The 20,312-nt window shown below is 34.0% G+C and overlaps 1 protein-coding gene across 1 annotated transcript; it reads right to left on the bottom strand.

Annotated features, from left to right (window-relative positions):
* Positions 1-7,238: 7,238 nt before the first annotated feature.
* LOC110605154 (pyruvate dehydrogenase E1 component subunit beta-3, chloroplastic) lies at positions 7,239-11,748 on the bottom strand. Its single transcript, XM_021743505.2, has 4 exons — positions 11,410-11,748; positions 11,210-11,319; positions 11,059-11,102; positions 7,239-8,550 (listed from the first exon to the last, which is right to left on the bottom strand). Exons 1-4 carry the CDS (start codon positions 11,510-11,512, stop codon positions 7,578-7,580), a joined length of 1,230 nt encoding a protein of 409 aa, XP_021599197.1. The 5' UTR covers positions 11,513-11,748; the 3' UTR covers positions 7,239-7,577.
* Between the last annotated feature and the right edge of the window lie 8,564 nt (positions 11,749-20,312).

Here is a 20,312-nt window from a genome sequence, read left to right on the forward strand (position 1 = left end):
CGAGAATCTATTACATCACGCATTTGTGACTTTTGTTATGTCACCACCAATTGAATTAATTTGTTTTTAACCCCCTTATAAATCACAATAAGTCTTTTTAATTTAGGTGCATTGCAATTTTACCTGTAACAATAAATCAAAGTCACGGGATATTTTTTAAATTACATATTAGTAATAAAATTATAAAAAAATTATATATATATATATATATTCTGTATAAAATAAAAACGTCAAAATATTTACCTTAAGATTAATTTGCCTTTAATAGTAAAAACTGGGAAGAAAGAAAAAAATGACAAGAAAAAAAAAATTCAACGACAAAGAAAGAATAAAACAAAGTAGACAAGACAACATTTTGATTTGTATGAATCATTAATTGTTTGTGTTGATGGCAAAAGTTCTTAGACTTGTCAATATACATCAAACTTTTTATATTCTCTAAAATTATTAAGCTTCAATGGTCAATATATATATATTATTTCAAAAAAAAATTCATAATTAGTTATTTTATAGATTAAAAGAATTAAAAAAATAATTATTATAACAAATGGTAAAATTATTATTTATTTATAATTAAATTATATATATATATAATACTTATGAACTTTGAAAATTATATATATAAAAAATTATTATTTATTTAATATAAATTGATAAAATAAGAAAAATAGTGAATTTGCCGGAGAATGAATATGAGCCATAACTTTGTGGAAAGGCAATAATTTTATTGGCAGTGACAGTTTAGTGCAACCAAAAATCCCACTTTGCTTCTTCCATCCAAAAACTCTGTCTTCACTCTTCACTATTTCACCGAAGCAATCCCTTTCCTTTTCCTCCATGCATTTCCACCGACTTTCCTCTTTTTTCCACCTTAATTTTCTGTAGACTTCACATTTTTTTAAGAGAAAATAAATTTCTATCTTAGTATTAGAGAAACTTTTCTTGATTGATTCCCAAGAAAGCAATGTGATAGTTTTCCACCGACTTCTCACATTTTCCACATACATTATTTTTCCAAATTTTTTACATATATTCCAGGTATGACTGTATCAACGACTTAGATTTAATTCAATTTAATCTTAAAAATCACCTTAAAAAATACAATTGAAGTGATAGTAAATTTATTTTTTGAGATTTTAAATTTAAATTTTAGTGAAAATTAATTACTAAAAAAATCAAAGGATTTATTAGTGGTATCCAATTAAGTTCAATGTGAATGAGAAAGACAAATCAGATAGGCACAGACAAACTCTTTTATCATTAGATTGTGGTCGGCGTATATCATTATTATAGAAGATTGAATTTTAGTGAGAATGTTTTTTTTTTTTTAATATCTCACTTTTTTTTTTATTCAAAGTAATATTCATGAACGGTCCATAATGTTAGATCTTGTTTCTCTATGCTGGTCCACCCGACTGTACACATTCTTTTGTCGAAAAACACATGAAAGTCTGTTTTGTATTAATTTGAATGCATATGTTTCTGTCTTTAATTTGGATTTTTTTTAAAGCTGAATAAAAAATGGGATTTTTATTATTCTTTTTATTTATTTAAATTTTTTATATATACTAAAAATAATTATATTTATTTTAAAAATATTAAATATTAAGAGATGTTTTAAAATATTTTTTAAAAATAATATAAAATAAATTTATAATTATTTTTTTATTGGTGACCAAAGATATTTCTACGTTAAAACAATTTTGATTATTTTCAGCTATGTACGCATCGATGATGAGGAGTTTGCAAGGAAGCTTCTGGTGTTAATTTTTTTTATGAATTTACGTGAATGTAATAGATAATACTCGAACACAGTGCTGCTGCTACGAAGAAGCATGCTTAATTATGGCAGGAGACTAGGGAATTCAAAGTGAAATTTGCTAGTATATCGTGAAATTTTCTCTTCTAAAGATTTTGAAAATAAATGTCAAAAGTTGGAATAATGGGCTAATAGCTTTAAAAATAAATGTCAAAAATTGGAATAATGGAAATATGTGATAATATTAATTAAATTATATATGATACTATATTTTTGGTCACTACAAAACCGTAAAAATCTAGGCAAAAACAAATCAACCAGCAAACAAATTGGCTGCTTTGACAGAAGAAGTTGACGTTAAATCGACATGATTATAACTGAACTAAAATCCAAAACCAGTACGCTGGTGGCCAAGAAGGCCAAGAAAGATATTCACCGTGGAAAATGAAACAGCAGGGACAATCCAAGTTAACCCACTCCTCCAGAAAGTTCTGAAACTCAAATTTACTATAATTTTGGCCGCCATTGATTGAGAACCACATACCTATATATAATTTAGGTGTATCAACATTTCTGAAATTTTACGTTTGCTTTTGCTCTCCACTTCAATTCCCACGTAAGAAATTTCGAAGAAAGTGGCTCTTACGCGAACTCAAAGAAATTCTGTGGACGTTGACGAATTCAGTGATGTAATTTTTTTTTTCTTTTTTATTTATTGTTAATTATTTATTTATATTTTTTTCACTATATATATATATTTTTTTACATTTAATTATTGTTTATATTTCGAATGTAAGATTTCTGTAGCTACAAAAACGAATTCAGTAGTATTTAGCTAAAATTAATTATTATTCTTATATTAATTAATATTATCACATATTCCCATTTCTAAAATTAACTAAACATGTGTACATGTAATCCTAGATTTTATTAAATGATATGAATCATAATAACTCATCTCATTTTGAAAGAAAATATCATACTACTGTACACCTATAACTTAATATTTAAATGATTAATAAGATATAAATATTAACTATTTATTTTTTTAAATAGCAATTATTAACCTTTAACAAAATATAAAAAATAAAAATAATAAATGAGTAAAGTATTTTTGGATATTCGATTAGATAAAATTTTAATAAAATAAATTTAGACAGTTATAATCGAAATCGGATCGAATTTAAATTTTATTTATACTCTACAATACTAATTCGTTTATGAAAATAATTAATTTAATATGAAAATATATATTTTATAATAATATTTATAAAATATTTATATATTTTTATTTAAAAATTAAATTTTAATGTTTTTAGAAATATTAAATTTTTAAATGAAAATATTTTTTGATATAAATTATTAATTATAATATATGAGACTAAATAAATTTAAATTTTATTGGATAATATAGAGATAGATTCAAATAATTTATATTAATTTTTAATTAAATTTAAAATAAATTTAAATATTATATATTAATATAAATTAAATTTAAATTCAAATAGTTTATTTTTTACATATATTCAGCTTATTTACATTTTTAATAAGAAAATATTAACATTTATTTTTTTCTTCCTCATGAAACATCAGACATTTTAATAGTTAATTATTTTTCGGTAATTAAAACAAAAAAATGGAATCGAGAGAGTGATATGATGTAATTAAATTATTATAATAAAGATTAGAGAGAGGGATCGAGGAGTGGCCACTCTTGCTTCCTCCACTACGATTGGATGGATAGATACCACCTTTCCATTGAATTCTAAGGATAAGAAAGAAATAATAAATAAATAAAAATATATAATTGAAAAAAAAAATAAAGAATCAATTAACAAATCAAGCTCACAACTCTCTAGAGATTTTTTATTTTTTATTTTTACCATATAAAATTAACAAGACATTACATTACCAGATTAAGGAAATAAAAAAAAAAAAAACACTTTAGCTAATAAGCAACTATTTAATTTATTAAAATAACCAAAAGTAATAGCAAAGTGTAAGCTTTTGTAGGGGATAAAATTAAAAAAAAATAATAATAATTATGGATAACAAAGTTTGTATGCGGTTTGACTTGAGAAATTTTTAATAATGATCTTATTTTAATTAGGTAAGGTTGAAAAAAACTGGAGCTTATATAAAAAAATAAATTAAATATTTAATTTAATAATTATTAATATTATTTTTATATGAGAGTAATGTTGTAATATTATATAATAAGCATTAAAGGGAGAAAATAATTTTCTATGGTAGTGTAAGAAGTTCATGGATGAACCAGCAAATCAATTGCTTGCATAGTTGGATGGATATCATTTCTAGATTTTTTATTTTTAAAAAGTAATAATTTAGTTGAAAAATATTTTAAAATAAATTTAGTAATTAAAAATTGGAAACTTTTGTGAAAAAAAGTTTAGAGATATAAATTTTTACACCTTTATCATTTAGTTTTATAGTTTAATATTGAAATTCTTAATTGTTGCAGTTATAGTTAAGATTATTGCAATAAACTAAAAAAATTATTTATGAATGATTTATTTCACCATTTCGATATAAGACCTAACTCAAATTAATAATTTTGATCCGAAAATTAAAAGATCTCTTCAATAAGCTGATCTGGATCACTCGACTTTGAAATTAGGTCTCCTGTAGACTTTATTCTCCAACATCTACTTGAATTCAATAACTTATTAAATTTAAATCAAATATAATTTATTCAAAAAAATTAGTTTAAGAAGAGAAGAGATTAAAATTTTTATATAGTAGATTATTTCTATTTCAATATAAAATATGTTTAATGATCATAAAAATAAATATTTTAAAATAAATAGATAAAAAATTTAAAAATTTAACAATAGTAAGAGTAAATATTTTAAAATAAATAAATAAAAAATTTAAAAATTACCGATTTAATTAAAATATCCATGCAATATCTCTGAAGCCAAAAACGACACCTGGATGATATGCATTACTCGTCACAGCACAACAGAAACAAAAATGTTTCCTCCTATTACACTGCCAACGTTTATAAAATCCACAGAATTAATTAATTTAAAAACTATGGAATTTCAAGAGCACAACATGTGTGCATGCAAATATAAATGCAGAATATGTATGTGTCAACTTAAATTACTGGCCACGACTACGCAAATGAACCGATGATTTTCCCTGGATTTCATGGGAAACAAACAGAAATCTTTAATTATACTGATGATGTCTTCATATTGTATATTTAGCAATTTACATAACCGAAATATATCATCAGTTTCGTCTGTATTTCAATGCCACATTTGTAGTATGAAGTTTAATTTGATGTTATCAAAATAAATAATTAAGGAATTTTAATTTTAATCATTTTTCAATGATTTTTACAATTATAAGTCTATAAACTAATTTGTATCCCCAATTAAAATCTATAAAAAAAACGAAAAAAAAACTTTATTATTTTATTTTTGTGTAATTTTCCTGACTAGGTTTGAGGTTATATGTTTTTTTTAAAATTTTTTTATCAATAATATTAGTAATTAAAAAAGGTGGTGGAGTGTCCAGATGCAAGGGAAAACTTTGATGTCATTGAGGGTCAATGTGGCTGCCAAGAAAGCTGGACGAAGAGACACAGAGATGCTTCCAGCGGCTGTTATCTTTCGACAGAAAAGGTTTCATCACCATAACAACATTTTTATATAATTTTTTAAAAATGAAAATTAAACCTTGCTTGGCCTTTGGAGGGAGCCTGAGGGTTTGGTTTGGTCAACTAATGTTGGAAACTGACGTTGAACCGGTTAGTTTTCTTACATCACTATAATTATTTGTGGAAAATTATGTTTATGTTTGAGAAAAGACCACAGAGAAATGGACGACCAAGCTTAGCTTCTTCACTTCACAGTCACAGGTGGCTTCTATGTTGCAATTTTTGACTGGCTGTTAAACGGTGGAGGCGGCAAGACGATCAAATTCTTATTTATAGAGAGAGAACTTGGATATTTCAATTGATTTAAATATTTTTATTAGAATTTATATTAAAGTAATATTTTTCCAATCAAAATAAATCTAAAAAAAAATATTGCAACCCTTTTTATAGGATAACAAAAGTCATTGATTGATTAATAAATTACTAATTCAAAGGATTATATTATTAATTTTATTATCCCACTTATATTATAATTTATCTTCATCCATGGTAATGGGGAAATTATTATAATTTATCCACATACTAAATACTAGAAAGAGTGGGTGCTGATGTGATAGTGGGTAAGGGAAATATAATTTTTTATTTTATTCTACCTCCTAAAAGAAAACAAAGAACCATCACTAATAATAATAAAAACATAAAAGACAAAACTTTTAACTTTGACTTCAATTTCAAAGCGTTACCCTTTTTTTTCTTTTTTTAGATATTTTCCCCTAAAATTCGTTTGAATGTAATTAAGAACCTGCACATTGAGACAAGCAAATGTGACAGATGATATGTGGAAAAGGATTGTTGTCCTGGAAGGAATTGAAGGAAGGAAACTTGCTACGAAGGAAAGCAAAAAAATGTGAAATTGTTGCTTGTCATGCATGTATTTATTTGGACGTTTGAAGCTTGCAATGGCCAAAAGCCAATACTAATAAATATTTAGCTGTGTTGTTTCAAATTGCAAAGAACCCACGTGGTAATGTTTTAATGTTTATAGAGACGAAGGATTGATTCTGATAGACATGTTTGTGCATGTTCGGAGACAAAATAGACATTGAATTCTAGTCGTGTTTACTAGTAAATTTTAATTTATTGATATTGAAATTATCTTTAAAATTTAAACTCTAATTAGAATCATTTATATATATATATATAAATTCAGTCTTGCTTCAAGCTTCTTCTACTATAGGTGCAATTTATATGGGAATAAGAAGCACAAAGATTTAATATATTCCAGTTTGTTTGTTTGGTTAATGAAAAAGTGAAATATAAAGCTTATTCAATTTTATAAAGAAAAAAAAAATTGTTAAGTATTTTGTTCTATTTATTTTTAATTTTAATTATTCAATTTCTCTGATTTTAAAATTATAATTATTTAATTCAATTAATTTATAAAAACAATTAACTAATTAATTATTTAAAAAGATAGTAGAAAACCTAAAAAATATGTGGAAGAAATTGAAGACTTGAATTAAAAACTTTTTAAGAGTTGTTTAATTTAATTGTTGTATATAACTTATAGCGGTTGCTGATTCTAGCAAACAGATAGCAAGTTCAACACTCTCGCATAGGATATTTTCCATTGCTCCCTTGCAAAACCTTGCTAGTTTAAGATTCTTGGATTTCTAATTCAACCTCCCACACATTATCAAACGAAGGAGGGGAGGGGGTTGGGGAAATATGCAACATTACAATCAGTTGCAATCATTGCATAGAAAAATAAAGCAGAAAAAGCATAAACTCGATAAACAATGGCTAATTTCAACAATAGATTTGCAAAATTTTTAAAAAAATGACTTGAAATAAAGCTGAAGAATATGAATTGTCACTTCCAGTTAATTTAACTGCAAGTGACTAATATCATTTTAGCATTTGACATTCTTCACTGCCAATTAGGCTAGAATTACATAATTCCTCTCGGTAAAACCTTAGTAGAGATGAGAATCCCACAATTCACTGCAAATTATGAGTCTACCATGAAGAAAAACAAGAATTGAAGAGCCTCATCGCGATGGACAACTGCAAAGTTCAACACAAAATTGCTAATACAATATGAAATTAAATGATGAAACACAGCTGAAAAGTATTTTGTTGAACATGATTACTCTACCAAAGTGGTTACAACTATTTATTCTTCTGTAATTACTGGCATATCTGCTCAACTGCAGTCACGATCTGGGCAGGTTGAACTACAGTCCACTCCTCCAATGTCCCAGCATAGGGGGTTGGTACATCCTGTGAAGACAAGCATACAATTGGCGCATCCAAATAGTCATGGAAATTTTCAGTGATAGCTGCAGTCAAGCTAGCGCCAATGCCACCGGTTCTCATGCATTCCTCCACAATCAGCACACGATGCGTCTTCTTCACAGAATTCCCAATTGTGTAGAGATCAAAAGGTTTCAGTGATCTGATATCAATCACCTCAGGATCATATCCCTTGTTCACTAAAGTTTTGGCAGCCTGCATCACATGATATCTCATCCTTGAGTAGGTTAAAATAGTGACATGCTCTCCAGGCCTAACAATCTCAGCTTCCTCAAGATTACAGATATATTCTTCATCAGGGATTCTCTCCTTGAGGTTGTAAAGCAAAACATGTTCAAAAAGTATCACTGGGTTCTCACTTCGGATTGCTGCTTTCATCAAGCCCTTGGCATTATAAGGGGTCGAGCATGCAACCATTTGGATTCCAGGAATTGATTGAAAATATGATTCAAGGCGTTGTGAGTGCTCAGCACCCAGTTGCCGCCCAACTCCACCAGGTCCACGAATAACTATGGGTATTTTAAACTGTCCACCTGATGTGTAGTGAAGCATGCCACAGTTATTTGAGATCTGATTGAAAGCTAGAAGGAGAAACCCCATGTTCATACCCTCAACAACTGGCCTCAAGCCAGTCATGGCAGCACCTATACCCATACCAGTGAATGAGTTCTCAGCAATAGGGGTATCAAGGACTCTGAGATCCCCATATTTATTTGCCAGGCCTTTCGTCACCTTGTAAGAACCTCCATAATGACCCACATCTTCGCCCATGACACAAACAGTGGGATCTCTGTCCATTTCTTCTTCCAAGCCTTCTCTTAGGGCCTCAAAGAGTAGAAGTTCATGTCTGAACATAGAAGGCATATCTGCTTCAGTTCTTTATGTGTAATACACAATCATAGCACTCACAAACATAAAGAATATATGTGATAACCCTACATACATCAACCTCAAGGCCATGGCTTTGAAATTGAAAATTTTGAGCCCTTCCATTTTGGCTGTGTAACCAGCCCTTCTCATTTTCTAATCCACAATCATTATCAAGGACTTATGGAGATAGATCACTAATTCCTTGGATTGATCTCAAGTTACATTACCTAGTCAACAATCTGCAACTTTACAATCATTCATCAACTACACTAAAAAGAATAAAATACATGCCATAACAAATATAGCATAGGACTTGGCATCTAACAGAGCTAAATGGCGAAAAAAAATCTATATAAGCGACATTGGGTTAGGATTAAGACTCGGTTATTATTGCTATCATAATGAATATAGAATAACATAAGTAAATGACCACATATATTGCAAATAGGACCAAGTAGAATTCGAGTATAACCAAAAAATCAAATCGATTTAGTTTAGTTTTTTGGTTTGTTTATTATTTTAGAAACTTTGGTTTGTTTGGCTGAGTTCAATTTGGTTTTCAAGGAAAAACACACAAAATACTCAGAACCAAAACTAGGTCCGTGTGCGTGAGCTAATATGCTGCATCGTTTAGATTTGGGCTCCCCTCTTTCTGCTTTTGCTCCTGATTCTTTCTAGTTAGCTCCTCTCTTTCTCTCTTGTCCCTCCTTGTTGATCTATCTCCCTCTCTGTCCACAAACTCATCCCTCATAGCCCCAAACCTCGAAGTCATGTGTGCAATATTTTCACTCTCTCTCTTTGTTATTTGTGGTTACTCTTTATCTTCATTAATTTTATTTTGTTATTAGGTTTATTTTTATTTTTATTTTTGTTGATTGGGATTATGGTATTTGCTACATTGTTTTGGATTTGATATTGAGTTCCAGGAATTTCATATAAAATAAATGTTCTTGATTTGGGGGGCTTTGAAGTAACTGACCTTTCTTTTTTCTTTTAGCTAGCTTTTGGTTCCCAAGTTTTGCTTGGTTGTTGCGAAGTTGTGCTTTGCAAATTTAGCTGGTTTTTGCTTTCTGAGATTTTGCTCTATCATTGGAGTGCTGCAAATTTAGCTAGGCTTGTTAAATTTGTGAAAGTAAAAGCATATGTTGTCTCTAAATCACTGTTGCTGCTAATTATGGTGCAGTTTCTATGCTGTAGGTTCTCCGTCAAAATGTAAATAGAATTTGAACTTCATGATTTAGCAGGCTTGGGTCATTTATTTGGTTTAAGTTTAGCCAGGTCAGACAAACTTGATCTGATTTGCACTAGGCTGGGTTCAAGTAAGCAACACCACCATTACTTTCATCTTAGCATCCACAAATAATAGATGAAAAAATGGCCAATTCCATTCTTGTTTGTCTCTAAGCTAATTATCATACAGAAAATAATCTTCAAATTATGTTTCACAGACTATGATGATTTGAATAGCACCATTATCTTGCATTAATAGAAGCTAAGAATTACCCCAATTAGCATTGTGACTGGAAGATTTGTCCCAAAAGGGAGCAGGTATATTATGCAAAAAACATGTTCCCTACAAACAGTCCCAGGCCTATTAACTGCAGCATAATCTTATTACACTTGGTTTCAAGAACTATTTTAGCTACCTGATCAAAGACTATTATGCCAGTCCAGTAATCAACATCATATAGAGAATGACACCATGGACTATTATGCCAGTCCAGTAATAAAAAAAGTTTCAATGTGATAAGACTGGCATGGATAAGAACAAAAAATACACCGAACTTTTAATACCCAATGCATGAAGCAAAAAAAAAAAAAAAAACTTCAGAAAGAAATGAGGTTCTTTTTCTCTTGTTGCATCATGGATGGTACTGCAAGGTTTCAAGAATCGTACACCTGTATCTTTAAAGTCCTTTGTGCCACAAAATCAAATACCTCAAGCCAGCGTTTGGCATTTGAATAAAGGATAAAAGAACATTTCTCGTGAATAAATTTTAAAAATGCTTTCAAGGAGACCAATTCTCAAAATTTGTCAACGTACATTGTGGTCTCCTTTCAGTTAATTTCAGATCATACAAAATCGTGTTTTCTTTTCATGAGCATGATTGCTCTTTCATAAGCAAGTTACAAATAGCAAAAGTACAAAAATGGAACAAGTTAAGCTTATGCAGCATTATTATCAGAACATACTATAATCAGCGGAGGATACAGGATCTATCTGAAATATTATGAGAACCTACTCAATATCAACTCCAAAAAAAAAAAAAAAAGAAAAACAGTCAGTTTGCATGCATCAGTAAATGTTACACATGCTTCAAAGGGTCGAGCATAGAATCACTGAAGGAGAGATTATTAATTTTACTTGAGGTGTTTCAGCTAGAATCAAGTTATAGATATAGTAATGAGAAAAAAAAGGGTAGGATAACGCAAAACGATTAAGCCAATCAAGGGTAACAGATGAAAGTGGAGAATAGAAGCATACCCAGATTTAGCTGCCGAGGAAGCAGCAGAATTCTCAGCCTTCGTCTAAACAAAACCAACAAAAATAGTAAACTAAACTCAGCTCCAAAGTGAAAAAACAAATCTCATTATTAAGAACAGCATAAGGTGGGAAGAAGAGGTAGGTTATTTACCGCAACAGCATTGGTAATCAACTGCTCGACCCTGCGAGTTCTTGAATCAGAACCTAGGTTGAGGTTCCTGCTCCCATCAGATCTGACCACGAGAAGGCTCGCCTTTCTCTCTGAATGAAAAATAAACAACGAAACAGAACATACACATTTTAACAAATTTCACAATTATAGGAAGAAAATTTTGAGTATGGAACACGAACCCGAAAAGGATCTGGGAGAGGTGAGCTGTAATTTCTTAAAATCGAAGGAATTAGAAGCTGTTAAAGCCGTAGCAGCTCCTAATCCACGGAAAATTGTTGCCATTGATGCCTTCTGGTCCCTTTATTTTCGCAGAAACTAACCAGAAATGGGTAATTTCAGGAAAGTAAAGGGGAAGGTGAGAGAACAGAGGGAGACAGAGATTGGATTTATAGAAGAAGAAGAAGCAGAGCAAGCAAATGAGAATAGGACGGAGAATTTGAGGAGCACAGAGCCAACTGCGAAGGAGCTAATTGGGCTTTGCTTCGCTGTGTTGGCGATTTATTTGAAGTTGAAACTCTCTCTCAGGCCGCAATCCACATCGTTTCTATCGCCACTTGACCACTTACTTCTTTTTTATTGTCTACATCACAACTACATTCTGTTTTGCATAGAAAACTTGCCACGTTAGCATTTTAGGGTATTTCTGTCATTTCGATTTCATTGAAGGGTTAGGTAGAGAGTTTTGATTGGTTTCTGAATGAGGGTTCTCTGTGAGGGTAATGATAGAAGCATTAACCTGTTTGTTGGCTTGTTGCCTTGCGACTTGCGTGACTGCGTGTCGTTAGCGGTGACCCACTTCGACGGTTCAACTAACCCAACAAGCAGCTCGTTAATGCCGTGTGAGGTGCGGTTGTAATCTCCTGCCTTTGGGTACATACTGTTGTTAGTGGACATTACCATTTCTTTTTGTGTAAAACTAGAGCTTTTTTCTCTTCTTTTGAAAGCGGATAAAACGAGAGCCAAAGCTACTGCTGCAAGCAGTGGTATTAATATTAATAAAATTTAGGAAGAGGTATTTTAATTTTTAATCAACATATATAATATAATATAAATTAATTGAGTTATTAAATTTTGAATATCAAATAATTTATAATAAAATTAAAGCTAAAACTTATTAAGACCACTAACATAATGCAGTCAAGTCACAGCAAGAATTAAGAAACACCGATGTCACCAATCCAACAGATGAAGTTTGGATGGAAAATCATCAAGCAGGGAACAGTTGCCGATGGAGTAGATGCTAGAGAGGCCATCCTTGCTACTTTCTAGGACTTTCGGTTATAGGCTTAGGTTTAATCACTGAAACAATGAATGGGCTTCTTTTGATATATATATAAAATAAATTAATATTTAAATATTAATAAAATTTAATAGAGAAACCTCCTCCAACATCTTGTTTAGACGATGTTTTTCCATAATTTTATTAATGTATAATTTTAAATATTGTTTCCATTGTATGAATTTATAATATATTGTAATAAAATGTTTGCAAAAATTGTATAATTGCTGGTTTGGTTTGATTGTATAATATTATTTTAAATAGTAATTAAATAATCTAAATTTCCTCATTCATTTTTTACACAATTTGTTCATTAATTTTTTACTTTTAATACACATTTTATATTTATTATATTTTTTGAATAAAAGGGATGATCAATTTTTTTTAGAAAAAGTCATATTTAATATATTAAATATTATTAATGCTTGATAATAACGTGACATTCGTAAAATAATAAATTTTATTTAGTTAAAAGTAAATAATTATTGCGAGAATAAATTAATAATATATTTTGTAAAAGAGGAAATAAATTTTTATAACAATGTAAAACCACCTATTTGGTGATTAAAAAATCTACAAGTTATAACTATGAAATTTAATTATAAAAAACTATACAATACACGATATAATCTTTCTTATGTTACATTACAACCGACCAAAATAAGTTATAAGTTATCACCATAATATAAAATCACGTGATAAAGATTTTATAAATAAAGAATGCAGTTCAATCTGAAGAAAATAGAGTCACGTGGTAAAAATCTAATAAGTAGGAAATGCAGTTCAGTCTGAAAAAATAAAGATTCGAACACCTTAACACTCGATTCATCTTCAAAGACCCACCTGACCCACCTTTCCCACGACAAAGCGAGTCTTAGCATACAGTTACCATTATCAAGTACAATACAGCGTATCTCCATTTCGCTTATAATCGCAAGATTACCAACTTATTAGCTGACAATATTCTATATCAAGCAGTCGGCCACATCATCACCGAAATACCGAAAAATGCTATATTTATCTTTGCTTTCTTACAGTATAAAAAAAGAAAATTCACAGAGACAAAGTTACGCTATTCTCTCATACTATAAAAATCTTAAGCGATTCATAGCATTCTCTCTACTCTTCAGTATACTAACTTGAACGTCAGAATGGCTGCCATGGGCACTCACCACCACCTCACTTTCTCTTCTTTGCAGGTCTAAACCAATCACAACGCAGCTCCCTTCCGACTACATCGTCAATCTAATCTCCACAATATCATTTAGTTCCATTGTTGGAAATCCCTTGAATCCTCTCTATTCATTTGGATTACGTCCGGTCTCTTACTCATTCTCTCAAAGAAAAATATATCTCTCTCCTTTCACTATCCAAATGGTCATAGTTCGCGAGCTGCTAATATTGCTACTAATGAAGGTGTCATCTTCTTTTTTTTTTTGCCTCTGACAATAAGAGAAAACACGCTTTAATGGTCGATGAAGCAGACCTTAGTAATTTAAATAACGAATAGATACTCTTGTACATTCAAAGACTACAGGCTACAGGCTATTATCGGGCAGTATAAGCTCAGGAGGGAGGCATCAAGCATGACTCCTGAAAGAAGGAAGGAAGTCTTTATAGACATCCCAAGGGCTCGAACAAAAGGGGTCGAAAGACGGTCTAAAGGAAAGGTCGAGTCTAAAGATGAATCAGACGAAGCTCCGGAAGGTATAGATTGAAAACTAGTACGAGCTGTGTAAAGGTACCAAAAAGAACAAGAGAAGGATTTCAACTTAGATGGTGTCTTGCCTCTTTTGGAAGAACTTTTAGCAGAAAATTTTTCAACCAAGTTCAAACTGTACTTGGACAAGTATGACGGAATAGCAAATCCCATAAGCCACCTGGCGATCTTCAAGATGACAATGCAGCTTCAAGATGTCAACGACTTTATGTTGTGCTGAGTGTTTCCATCAACACTCACAGGTTTGGCTCAGAAATGGTACCAATATTTGAGCTTAGATTTAATTCAAAACTTTATACAGTTTGCTACGCTATATAAATTCATATTTATTACTTGCATACCTCTTAAAAAATTTTTCTTTGACTTGCGGAAGATCCGCCAAGGAGAGGATGAGTCTTTAAGGAGTTTTATCCCACAGTTCAATATTGAAGCTATACAGGTGGTAGAGTTAAATCATGAGATAGCGTGTGAAGTATTAAAGAAAGAAACCCACAACATCAAGTTCATGGATTCCTTAATTAAATATCCAGCCGCGACGTATCAACAGTTGATAGACAAAGCTCAAAAATGTATTAGACTGGATTACGAAGTCCAAGTGTTAAAAGAGGACAAAAAGGCTAGTCAAAAGCCTGAGAGGCAAGGACATAAAGGAGATCCCAAGAGTTATCCCATTTCTCAAAGAAGAGATGAACAAAGTAAGTATAAGAATTATACTCCGTTGAATGACTCACGGACTTATATTTTGATGCAGATTAGAAAAAATGATAAAGAAACCAAGTGGCCACCCAAGCTCAACCCCGAGAAAGCAGAGAAACAAGACATGACAAAGTACTGCTACTTCCATGAAGATCACGATCATACGATAGAAGAATGTTGGTAACTAAAGAATGACATCGAGAGACTGATAAGGGATGACACTCTTTAGAAATTCACTAGGAAGGGCAGGGAAGAGAGGAGACTTGAATCCGAGGAAATAAATTTCAAAACCACACCTAATCGAGAGCATGTAGGGGTTATACATGTAATAATGGAAGGACCTGGTGATGATTAGGGAAAGCAAATAGACTACAGATGTAATTGACGATCCGGTAAGTTAGAAAAAGACCTTTTAAAAGTCTTAAAGGTCATTCACCCAGAAGTCTTATAAGCTGGCTAAGCTAGAGGGCCGAGTGATTCCCTACTCCCGATATGTAACGACCCGAAATCGGACCGCTACCGACGCTAGGATCCAGATCGACTTAAGGTCGCCGGGACTCGTAGCAAGCCTAACATACAACCTGTCATACCTACTAATCCCATACATAATCAACATTTACATAAAAACTTTAAACTTTTTCATCTACCAAGTTTGACCTGAGCATGCACCATAACACTAAACATACAAACCCCATACTAGAGCCATCATCAAATGCTCTAGTTGGGTCAACATTACATACATCAAGCTTGGTTCATCATTCCTCATCATAAAACATTTCATTTAAAAGATCATGTACAAAGGGATTAACATTACATTAGGGCCAAGCACAATACTAAACCTCAATATCATTCTCACATTACATTACATTATCTTACATATCATGTCCACTACTAATCTATTACATAGACATCTCTTTTACCCTTGGTGACTTCCCGGTCTATGCTGAACCTGCACACTTGGGGGTTAGGGGAAAGGGGTGAGCTACTAGAGCCCAGTGAGCAGAATAGTAAAACAATATATTTAAACACATGCTTTCATGGAATGCATCACATCACAAACAATTCACATCAAGGATGGACTTGTCACCAATAGCCCTCCACACATTCCAATGTGCCAGGGACATAGAATGGGCCTCACTAGTCTTTCACTTAACATAACATAACATAACATTCTAATGTGCCAGGGGCGTAGAATGAGCCTCACTGGTCTTTCTCTTACTCTGTGCCAGGGGCGTAGAATGGGCCTCATTAGACTTCCATACCATATCATCGTCATCATATCATATCGAGGACTACTGAGTCATCCAACATCCATCCACATCAACATCATAATATGCAATGCAACATATTCATGATTTCTAATGCAAACAACCTAGTATATATCATGACATTCGTGATGCATGAACATGCTTGAAATTCATTTGCTTTGAAATATAAAGATCCATTCTACTCACCTCAGGCTGACTCTGAAAAGACTTTGAAGCAGCTATCTCACTGCTGGGGTCCTCGGTTCCTCGGGTCCGAACCTACACAGGTGGACTTAAATGAGGGACCAAACATACATCAACATGACTCTAAACATCTCCCTAAAAACCCCCTAAAACATCATAAAACAATCATAGAAAACATGCAAAGGAAGGCTGGACAGGGCACTTTCGGCGGCAGGTTCGGCGGCCGAAAGTCCCTCTAGAGCCAAAACTCAGCCACTTTCGGCGGCAGGTTCGGCGGTCGAAAGTGGTTCCAGAGCCGAAACTCACCAACCTTTAGGGGCAAGTTCGGCGGCCGAAACTCCCTTCCAGAGCCGAAAGTCCAAACTTTCGGGGGCAGGGTTCGGTAGCCAGAACTGCCTCCCCAGGCAGGTTCGGCGGCCGAACATGGCTTCGGCTGCCGAACCTGAGTTCTTTCAGAATGGCAGAACTCAGCCTCTCATGCACATTCAGCCTCCCAAACTCAAACCAAACCATGCAAAAACATGCATAAACACACTCTTAAGCATTTAGGGGCTTAAAACTAACCTATACTTCAACAACATCACATTTTAACATACAATAACATACATTTTATCATTAACTCATATGAACCCTAACATTTTACAACTAACCTAATTGTAATATCCGGCTAGACTCCGGTATCGGAATTCTTACCGTCCGGTGGAATCTCGGATGTCGGAAGCCTCTAGTAGGGTAAAACCATGTTTTTATGAAATGTTTTAATGTATTTTATGTTTTAAGCATGAAAGAAAATGAGTTTTTGCATGAAAATAGCTTTGGAGGAAAACTCAGGTTCGGCCGCCGAACCTCAAGTTCGACCGCCGAACATGCATGCGTTGCGGGTGTGCTTTAGGCCCCCGAAAGCATAAGTGAGGGAAGTCCAGGTTCGGCCGCCGAATCTCAAGTTCGGCCGCCGAACATGGCATGCATGCGGAGGCACATTCGGCCCCCGAACGTGGTCTGGCCAGCCACTATAAAAGGGTCCCTTAGCCGAAAACGGGCGAGCTTTTTCCCCATTTTCAGCCAAGGTGAGTCTTCGCCGCCCCTCACCCATCTTTGACGTCTTTCCTCTAGATCTTTCAAGATTTTCATTTGTTTTAACCTTGTTTTGAAGATTTGAGCTTTTGAGCAAAGTTTTGGAGCTTGGTGGTCCAAGAACCCAATTTCTCCCAACTTCGAGTTTAGGTCGTCTCTCTCTCGATCTTCAAGAGGTAAGAGCCGATCTTAAGCTCATTGCATGTTTTAAGTAAGTTTTCAGTAGATCTATGGGTTAGAATGCATGTTTAGGTTATGGTTATGCTTTTGGAGTTTATGGGTATAAATGTATGTTCATGAACAATGTGAGCTTCTTGATGTGTTGTAGATGGGGTTTATGATGGTTTGAGGCCCCTAGGAACATGTATGCTTGTGTTTGTGTGTTGTAGAATAGGTTTGATGCATGTTGTTAAGGTTTGGAGGCGAAATGTGCATAGAGAGCCAAATTTCTGCCCTTTGGCAGAAACCAGGTTCGGCAGCCGAAGGACTTTCGGCCGCCGAACATGGCTGGGGAGGCAGCCTTTCGGCTGCCGAAGCTTGCCCCCAAAAGGGAGACTTTCATCTCTGTCTGGCAGTTTCGGCCGCCGAAAGTGCCGCCGAACATGCATGAGTTGCGTCTCTGTCTGGGAGTTTCGGCCGCCGAACCTGCCTGACTTTCGGCTCTGGAGGGACTTTCGGCCGCCGAACCTGCCGCCGAAAGTGCCCTGTCCAGGCCTTCCTTGCATGTGTTTGTATGATGTTTTAGGGGGTTTTTGGGGAGTAGTTTATAGTTATGTTCAGGTATGTTTGGTCCCTCATTTGAGTCCACCTGTGTAGGTTCAGACCCGAGGAACCGAGGACCCCAGCAGTGAGTTCAGCTGCTTCGGTGTTGTCAGAGTCAGCCAGAGGTGAGTGGAACTAAACTTAATCTTTTAAATTAAATGTTTTATCATGTTTCATGCATCATGATTATGCAATAGGATGATTGCATTAGTTCCCACGAATATGCCGCATTGCATCGATTATTGTTGATGTAGGTGAATATTGGATGACCCAATTAGTCCATGACAGGAAGACCAGGACCCCATTCTACGGCCTGGCACTATGTAAGGAAAGACCAGGACCCCATTCTACGGCCTGGCACGGTTATGGGACTCGAAGACCAGGAGCCCAGAGGAGGCCCTGGGGAAATGGTAAGTAATGTATGTTATGACAGGAAGACCAGGACCCCATGCTACGGCCTGGCACAATGTTAGCTTGGACTAATTGGTGACAAGTTCACCCAACCCTTATGTGAATTGTCTGTGTTATGATGCATTTCATTGGACCATAGTGTTAATATGTTTTATAGTTCTACTCACTGGGCTTTTAGCTCACCCCTCTCCCTTTACCCCCAGGCTTGCAGGTACAGTATAGAGCAGGAGACCGGATAGAGTAAAGAAGCCATGTTTATGTAATAGCTAGCAATGGACATGATCGAATTGTAATGTAATGTCTTAATCAGTATAGTTATGTAATGAGATGATGTATATGGATGTTAGAGGTGTGCTTGACCATAGATTGTTGTTATCCCTTTTTAATACATGATCTTAGAGATTTTTATGATGTTTATGTAAACCAACTCGACATATGTTATGTCACCCATTTAGGGGCACTGATGAGATCCCACTGAGGGATCAATGTTATGATTATGTTATAGTGCATGCACAGGTTGAGTTGGCATATGAATGGAAAGAAAAGTTTTAATTTTTATGTATGTTGTTGATCATGTATGGGATTAAGCAGCCTGTTAGGCTGGCTACGGGTCCCGGCGGCCTTAAGTCGACCCGGATCCTAGCGCCGGTAGCGGTCCGATTTTCGGGTCGTTACACTAATCATGCATCTTTACCCCATAACTCCTCATAAAACTTGCTTAAAACATCAAAGAGGGTGAGGATCGATGCTTACCTCTTGAAGGTCGAGAGAAGGCGTGACCCAACTTGGAGATTCGGGGGAAAACAGGTTCCAGAGGTCTCCAAGCTTCAAAACTTGATCTTTAGCTCAAAATCTTCAAAACCAAGTTAAAACTTGTCAAAAACATGAATGATTTGAAGGAAATCATCAAAACTAACCATGGAAGGGCATGGACTCACCTTTGCCCGAAAATGGGGAAGAAAACTCGCCCATTTTTGGACATGGGGCCTTTTATAGGTGGCTGGCCAGACCACCTTCAGGGGCCAAAGGTGCTCCCTAAAGTGCACCATGTTCGGCGGCCGAACATGAGGTTCAGCGGCCGAACCTGGATTTCCTTCCTTGGTGCTTTTCTTTCAAAACTCAATTTTTTTCTTACTTAAAACCTTAAAACAAATGAAAATATTTTAGAAAAACATATTTTACCCTTCTAGAGGTTTCCGACATCTAAGATTCCACCGGAAAATAGGAATTCCGATACCAGGGTCTAGCCGGGTATTACACGATATATTTGTAACATAAGAAAATTCTGTCAACAAAGTTAACAAGGTATTTTCATATATTGTGTTCTCTAGTAATAAGGAACGATGAATTAACTTCCTCCAAAAAATGAAAAAGGAGATAAGAAGAGGCCGGGTTATAAGGCGGTTTCTATCAGACTATACGAGCATTGGTCTCACTAAATAAGGCCACAAGGCGGGTTCCGTCAGGCTAGATCATAAGGCAATTTTTGCTAAACCACTCGGGCATTGGTCCCACTAAATAAGGCCACAAGGCTGGTTTCGGAATGCCAGTTTTTCAGGCGGTTTTCGCCAGACCATTCGAGTGTTGGTCCCATTAAACAAGGCCACAAGGCATGTTCTGCAAGGTCAGATCACAAGACAAGTTTCGCTAGATCATCCGGGCATTGGTCCCACTAAACAAGGCCATAAG

Source organism: Manihot esculenta, chromosome 17, assembly GCF_001659605.2.
Source record: "Manihot esculenta cultivar AM560-2 chromosome 17, M.esculenta_v8, whole genome shotgun sequence".
NCBI classification, from domain to species: Eukaryota; Viridiplantae; Streptophyta; class Magnoliopsida; order Malpighiales; family Euphorbiaceae; genus Manihot; species Manihot esculenta.

Coding starts and splice junctions, on each gene's coding strand:
- LOC110605154 (XM_021743505.2), bottom strand. CDS start 11,512: ATGGCAACAATTTTCCGTGGATTAGGAGCTGCTACGGCTTTAACAGCT. Junction 11,320..11,409: donor CTCTCCCAGATCCTTTTCGG/GTTCGTGTTCCA, acceptor TTTTTCATTCAG/AGAGAAAGGCGAGCCTTCTC. Junction 8,551..11,058: donor TCCTCGGCAGCTAAATCTGG/GTATGCTTCTAT, acceptor TTCTATGTTCAG/ACATGAACTTCTACTCTTTG.